This window comes from Morone saxatilis, unplaced genomic scaffold, assembly GCF_004916995.1.
Source record: "Morone saxatilis isolate NCDOM2014 unplaced genomic scaffold, NCSU_SB_2.0 Contig17, whole genome shotgun sequence".
Taxonomy (NCBI): Eukaryota; Metazoa; Chordata; class Actinopteri; family Moronidae; genus Morone; species Morone saxatilis.
In genome coordinates, this window is record NW_023339729.1 from 9,129,122 (window position 1) to 9,136,608 (window position 7,487).

At 44.1% G+C, this 7,487-nt stretch overlaps 1 protein-coding gene across 1 annotated transcript in view; it reads right to left on the reverse strand.

Moving 5' to 3' along the window:
- LOC118327610 (adhesion G protein-coupled receptor L1-like) overlaps positions 1-7,487 on the reverse strand; it is a 27,551-nt gene that overhangs the window by 9,019 nt on the left and 11,045 nt on the right. Inside the window, exons 3-11 of the mRNA XM_035661032.1 lie at positions 6,755-6,968; positions 6,106-6,215; positions 3,766-3,973; positions 2,995-3,259; positions 2,555-2,894; positions 2,183-2,476; positions 561-664; positions 202-387; positions 50-88 (exon numbers count right to left, since the gene is read on the reverse strand). Of these exons, the coding sequence (XP_035516925.1) occupies positions 50-88; positions 202-387; positions 561-664; positions 2,183-2,476; positions 2,555-2,894; positions 2,995-3,259; positions 3,766-3,973; positions 6,106-6,215; positions 6,755-6,968 (1,760 nt within the window). The remainder of the gene's footprint in view (positions 1-49; positions 89-201; positions 388-560; positions 665-2,182; positions 2,477-2,554; positions 2,895-2,994; positions 3,260-3,765; positions 3,974-6,105; positions 6,216-6,754; positions 6,969-7,487) is intronic.

Here is a 7,487-nt window from a genome sequence, read left to right on the forward strand (position 1 = left end):
CTATCTAGCTATCTAGCTATCTCTCTGTCTGTCTGTCTGTCTGTCTCACCTGAACATAAGCTCTGCATGTGCGTTCCCTCTTCTGCAGCTGAAAAGAAGAAAATATCTATTGTTAGAATCATCATCACTGACATTTCCGCTTTAATTTCCAAGAAAAGGTCAAGTACGCTGTCAGTGCCGCTGACAACAGGAACAATTTACCTTGTTGTAATTACGTGCTGCTGGCTCTTTAGTGGCTGGTCGCAAGGCCTGAAGCTGGGAGTCCAAAATGTCCAATAGCTGTTCAATTAGCCTGACGGACATGCTGACATCACCGGCATAGATCCGCCCACGTGTCAGGTTGACCAACTCCCCGGCAATGTTGGCCGCGTTCTCTCCGCTCTTAATCTGGAGTGAGGCGGGGGTGTTTATAATGTCAAATATTTTGACATTTAAGAGAGAAATGCTTGCTGACTGGCTTTAGGGCATTTGCACAGTGTGTGTGTGTGTGTGTGTGTGGGTGGGTGTGCGTGTGCGTGTGCGTAGGTGTGTGTGGGTGTGTGTGTGAATGTGTGACTAACCTTCTGTGCAATTTGGCTGACCCAGGGAGAGGTACAGTTTGAAAGGTCAGGCCCTCTGGAGCTCCAGCCCACTGGAGACTGCACGCACTGATAGGAGGCTATACCTGCAGAGACAGACAGGGTGACACAGTCAGTCAGAAAAAGAAAGAACAGCTCAGTAGTTTGTCACTTCTGTTTCTCGTTACACATGTTTTCTTAAATACATCTTTTACAATTTTCTAGCAGCAGATAGTAACACATTTGAACAATCAAATGTGTCAGTTAGAGGAACTATCACTCAATTAAATATTGATTAACATGAGACACAAGGCTCCCAATAACATTTAACTGAATATTTGTTAAATATATTCATGACATAAACATATAAACTAGGAAAAGATTCCTACAAAATGTGTGTCTGTTAGAGTCCAGTAATGGATACTAATGGTAGAAACATAGCACAATACTGACTCTCCTTTTTGCTCTGTTTTGGTTTTCATCAACTCCTGACAACCACATCTGTGCTGTTGGCTTGTTAGCTTTAGCTTGTTGGAATTGACTTCACCAGCGAGATCGTTAACTTTGTCTGCAATTTGGTGCTGTGCAAGAAGAAGAAAATCAGGGCTTTTTGCTGAAAACAGCTGCCTACTTCTGCTGGAAATGAGACTGATGAGAGTGCTGAGACTGAACTACAGTAAATGTAGTGTAAAAACATAAAAGAGGCTAAAAGGCTATGTATAGTATAATTATCTGTCTATCCGAGGTCCGGTGTAAAGAATTTAGTGGCATCTAGGGGTGAAGTTGCAGATTGCAACTCACTCATTTCACCCTCCCTTTCCAACTGTGAGGGAGAAACTCTAGTGGTCAAGAAAACACGCAAAGAACACAAGCCAAATTTGGGTGGGCTACTGTAGAAAAATGGCGGTTCAACATGGCGGCCAATATGGAAGGCAACCCACAGCATCTCTAGATAAAAACGACTGATTCTAATGTAACGAATATACCATAGTTCTTGTTTTCAGGTGATCATACACTAATGAAAAGATATATGTATATTATATTCAATTTCTGACAATGTTTCTCCTAAATGTTACACAATGGACCTGGAAGTCTAGTGCTTTACCTAATCGGTTTAATTGTTGCATACATTAAAAAAAATCTGTTTTAAAAGATAAAAGATATTTTATGAAAATTATGCCTAGTGCGTCAGTTACAGATCATTTCTGCAAATTAGGTGTAAATTTAAGACAACAGCCACACCAGTTCTAAACATGATTTAACAATAATTTTAGAATATTCCGTGGTGTATTCATCACCTCTGTGCTTAAACCATGTCTAAACCTTTTAACACAGGAAGAGGCTAAATGAACCACAGGCTTATCTAAACAATCAGCATAACAGCTTTTCCTCAGAGGGAGCACTGGGCTGAACACAGCTGCGCAGCGAGAGGAAGAGTTGACGAACCCAGCTTGTCTCAACACTATAACCTTGTTCTTCTCTCTCATCTGAAGGCAAGTTCAAAGAGAGGACATCCGACTACATTTCAAAGGGAAACGAGATATAGACACCCACATGCAAATACCACAGACTCACAACGCAACACATGCTCACATCTCCAAACACACACGTATTGCCACACCTACCCAGTGACCCTTTTGGGCAGGGCCTCTCCACCGTCTCTCCCTTCAGGGTAGGTGGCCACTGCACCCCTCGTGCCACCCGGCCCTCACATCCGCCCACCTGACCGGGGCCCCCGGGGGCCAAGGGGACACGCAGCGGTGGACGCGGGGTCAGCGGGACCATGGCTGTGATCGGCCGCTGATCAAAGGGTCCTCGGTTGATGACGCCAATTGGGTGAGAGGCCGACGGCCGCACTGGGGTCAGTGCGACAGTGGCAGTGTAAGAGCGGACGGTTGTCATCAGAGAGGAGAGGGGACCTGGAGGAATGAGAACAATGTTGATTCTCTAGGTTCATCACATATGTCCAAATACAATAGTGCACTTGTTTCTCAAACCTTTAGTGGGCGGTGGCGGTGTGAACTGTAGCGGGTATCTCAGCACGTAGTAGTTGTTCCATACATACAGCTGGTTGTCTCTGGGGTTATAGTCTATGGAGGATATGTACTGGTATGGGTTGGGGAATGGTATTTGAACGGGCAGCTCCTGTCCACGGCTGGTGTCATAGGCATAAACCACCATGTCGCTGCCAACTCGGCCCTCTGCCTGCCCCTCATCATCCTGGAAGACAGAGCGCACAGCGTAGAGCACGCCGCAGGCCATGAAAGCGTTGCTTGCCCCACGCTTGTCAAAGCCGGTGGCCCATGTACCCTCGAAGCGCAGGGTGTACGGGTTCACCTGGAAGACAAAGCAGACATGGGAAGGTGAGAGGTCTAATAAAACCATTCCGTCTTTACTGTCTCCAATCATTGATCTATTTTCATTCCTCCTACTGCACCTGGCTGACTACGATGCGTCCATTATTGGCTTCAGTAGAGTAGATCACCCAAAGGCCGTTCTCATCCACAGCCAGATCGATGTCTGACTTCCCTCCCCAGCGGTAAGGCGAGGTGTCATGGTAGTTGGCATTGACCACCACTGCCTCGCCGCTCTTGATGCGCGTCCGCAGGTCATACTTGACCAGGTTGCGTGTTCGCTCCTTGTTGTAAAACACAGCACCGTCGTACACCACAAAGCCCGTTCCGTCCACACGGCTAGGCAACCTATGACAGAGTAAATGTGTTTTGTACATGTAAATCTACAATATCTATATTAGGATGCAATTCATATTATGTATTAAGAAAAGAGTTAAAGGCCCTGAAAACACCTTTTATCATCTTGCAGGCCCTACATGAACACACAATTTTCTGTTAAGTGACCCTGGCTCTGAAACATCAGTAGCCTAACTGTGCTGTGTATTGATAAGTCCATGGCAATGTCTGAAGATTTGTAATTAGCCCTTTTTCTCCCGCCTTTCTGTCAGTTTAATCTTGGATCTATTATTGTCTAAACTAATTACTCAATAATTCTCTATTATATTATAGCCTATATACTTTCTACTACTACTTTCATGATCAAAGTGACAAGTAGCAACATGTACTGTAGTCGCAGAAGAGTGAGAGGACCATAGAGTCACACTGTCGCGCCTGTAGTATTTCTTTAATATTCCAGACACATTCAGTAGCGTCTGTGCTGCTGAAAATACACCCATAGACTCTTATCAACTCACTTATAGGTGGTGGTGACTCTGTTCTGGCGGTAGTCGTCCCACGAGGCGTACTCATACAGCACCTCTGTCCTATATGGCGTCCATGGCATGACGTACAGCCTGTCACCAGCCTGCAGCGGGTCCTTACACCACGCCCCCGACTGATGCTCCGCCTCCAGGAGAGAAGAGGCCGGCTGGATGCTGAGCAGGGAGCCAGGACACACGAAAACTGGAAGACGGGAGTTAGGAGGGGTAGACAGCAGGATGAGAGAAAGAAGAGAAAGAGGGACGAAGAAGAAGAGCGGGAAGATAGTGGAGGCAGGTGTGGGGAGAAAATGGATTGATGCATGAAAAATGGATTGAATTAGATGCGTTTGATGCAGCAAGAGGAAAAAAGAATGAAGAGAAAAAGAGAGAGGGATTTAAAACACCTGTGCAGATCTCGAGAGGCAAGCAACAGAAGAGACGTAAAAGTGTTGAAAATCACACACTGTTAGTGTGTGTTTGGTGAGTAATACAACAGGGACACTGCAATGAAAGGTGTGTGAGTGTATTTATGTGCTTTGTGCGTGTATGTGTGTGTGTATGCATGTGTGTGTGTGTGTGAGGTGGGTTAGTGCAAAAAGAGTGAAAAAGAGTGTGAGGTAGAATCAGGGACGCAGAAGGCGGGGCTAAATTTTGCCTTGAAGTGAATGAGAGGGCAGGTTAGTTTACGCCGGGTACAACGATTGGTCCACCCACATGTCAATAACTGTATGGACACATATGTATACTGTACAGTCTCACACTGGCATGCAAATAGGCATGCACACACACTCACACACATAAGCAGTGCTTGGTAAGCACACATCCAGACGGATATATAATCACACACATTTGGTCTTATTTTTCCTATGAAGATAAATAAGGGGCTCTTCCTATAAGGGAAGAAAAGGGAAAATAAGCATGAAGAGGATGATCGGACAAGAAGGAAGGATTGGAAGGAATGAATGAAAGAAAGAAAGATTGAAAGATTGAAAGAAAGAAAGAGAAAAAGAAAGATTGAAGATTGAAAGAAAGAAGAAAGAAAGAAAAAGAAAAAGAAAGAAAGAAAGAAACGAAGAAAGAAAGAAGAAAAAAGAAGAAAGAAAGAAAGGTGCCTTGTGTGTGAAAAGAAATATAGCAGACAAAGCAAAGAAGATTATGTTTATTGGACAGTTGGTGTTATTTTGTGTGTAGCACAGAGAGACCGAGGGAGACACAATAAGAGACAGAGAGATCGACAGGAGCAAGAGAGGAAGGAAAGAGGGTAAGAAACTGGAGAGAGAGAGAGAGAGAGAGAGAGAAAGATAAAGAGAAGAGAGATAGGTGCAGAACCTGGATAAATTGGATAAAAGTGACGGTGTTCCATACAACAAGAGATGGATAAAATGGGGGGAATAAATATAACCGGGAGGAAAATGAAAAAAGGGGGGGCAACATCAGCATGGACTACGAAACAACGTCCTAGGGTAGGAGGAGAGAGAAACTTGGTAGGAGGAGGAAGAGAAGGAGAGAAAAGAGGGGGTTTGGGGGTAAGGAGAGATCAAGATGCTACAATGTATTGTCTTTACCTTTTTGGTCCACTTCTACTCAAGCATAGGAAAAAAAAGAGGGAGAGAAAGAAAGAGAAGTCAGAGGGTGAAAGAAGGGAAGTAAAGAGAAGCAGGAAAGCAAGCAAGAGAGAAGAAAAGAAAGAAAGAAAGAAAGAAAGAAAGAAAGAAAGAATTGCACAGATAAAGACTTTGGAACTCATTCTCACCACAAACATTATTGTTCACAGAAAAGAAAGAAGCATAAAAGAGACCCAGCATACTCCCCCACCCCACCACCCCACCCTTTTCCCTCCCTCTACCTCCCCCCGATCTCTCCTTCCCTCAATCAGGCTCCTGTGGAGAAAAGAGAGCAACTCCTGTGGCGTGAATCTGAAAAAGAAAACACACACGCATGCACGCGCAAGTACATCCATGCACTCTCGCATATTCACACGCACACACAGACGACATACAGTATGCAAATGTACTACAGTTTCCCTCTCTGTACTTTCTCCATCCAACTTTCTGTTTGTATTCCACACACGCGCGAAAACACACACGCACACACACACGCTCCCTGAGAAAAAAAACAACCTTTTCTATCCATCAATCTCTCAGGGATACAGTTGACATCAGAGGTTATAAGAACAAAAACAAAAAAAACCTTAAACCTAAAATGTAGCTAGACAAAAATAGGTTAAATCTTTGTGGCTTTGCATGCGCATGCACATGTTTTGCATGTAACTGTGTTTCTGCGTGTGTATGTAGGCGTGTGTTTATGTATGTTTTTATACATATGCATACTTACTGTAAGGGACGCATTCATACTGGATCTCCAGGTACTTGTATGTTCCAGGACAGGGGTCTGGGAAGACGTCAACCCCTGCGACTACCACACACTGAGTCCTGTTGTTACACCTGGAGGACAATGGATGGATGGATGGATGTATGGATCGGGAAAGGGATGATAGAATATAAAAACAAAGAAGGGAGGGAGTGTGATTAACAGACAGGAAAGGGGAAGCAGAGGACACTCCATTTGTCTACTCTCCCTCTCCCTCTCGCTGAATATTGATCAGTTCTTCTAGGAAAACACTGCTGAGTACACAGCTAATGGTGCAGCTAGGCACTCAGACTCAGCTGGAGAGATTACTGCACATGCACATACACATGACTTACAACACAAGCATTGGCTTTGTCTAATGTTTCCTCTGACATAAATCCACATGTATGTTGACCAGCAGCGCACACATACAACACATACAATGTGCGAAACATTAGATGCTCTCATTGATTGTTTTTAACTGCTTTTGAAATGTTTGCAGACACACAACTAGCTCAAGAATGACATTGCAATTTGCATCTTTGCCGTATAATTTCTTTCTCTCTTCTAAGATCTCACACACACACAGTATACAGTCAACAAGATGTGTAACCTAGCACATAACCATACACACCTCTGGGCCATAATCTTGAGTGCGTCAGGGAGATAACACTGTGTGTTCTCCATTTGGAAGGGGTCTGCATCACAGATCTTATCATCGGTGCGTCCATAGTTGGCGGTCTCCACCATAACCACATCACTTCCTGGGCAGCGTAGCTCTATGGGGTAACCTTCGCACGCCAGCTCCCTGCGCAGCAGCCCGAAGGGCATGGCGGCCCGGGACATAGCTGTCCAAGAGCGGTGGATAAGATGAGGCAGAGAATAAAGGAGAAGAAGAAAAACATTTTTTAAGAACAATTAGCATTTACTTTGTTTTCTTACTGCAATGAGCTAGATAAATCAGTTGACGGAGATCACTGCGATGTTCGGAAAATTTTGTCATGAGATCAAAAATGTTTGTACAAGATTTCATGGTAATCCATCTATTGTTGAGTCAGGAATTGCCATCCATGGAGCCAAACTAGTTAAAAAGGTCCTAATTGAAGCGGCAGAGGCTGAGATATCCTTACTTTTAGTACCTTGTATTGGTTTGTTATGAATTTGCAGTTTAGAAGCCTAAGTTGAGATAACCTTAATAACATCACCTGGGTTATTTTGACTTTGGAAAGAACTCCCCAGACCTACAGTTTTTACAGGCTCATACTCAGTGGTGGTTACACAACCCTTTATATGTAAAATGGATGCGTTCCCCTTTAAATACCTGTTCTAGAGATATAATGAGCCATTTATTTCATGGACAGGTATGT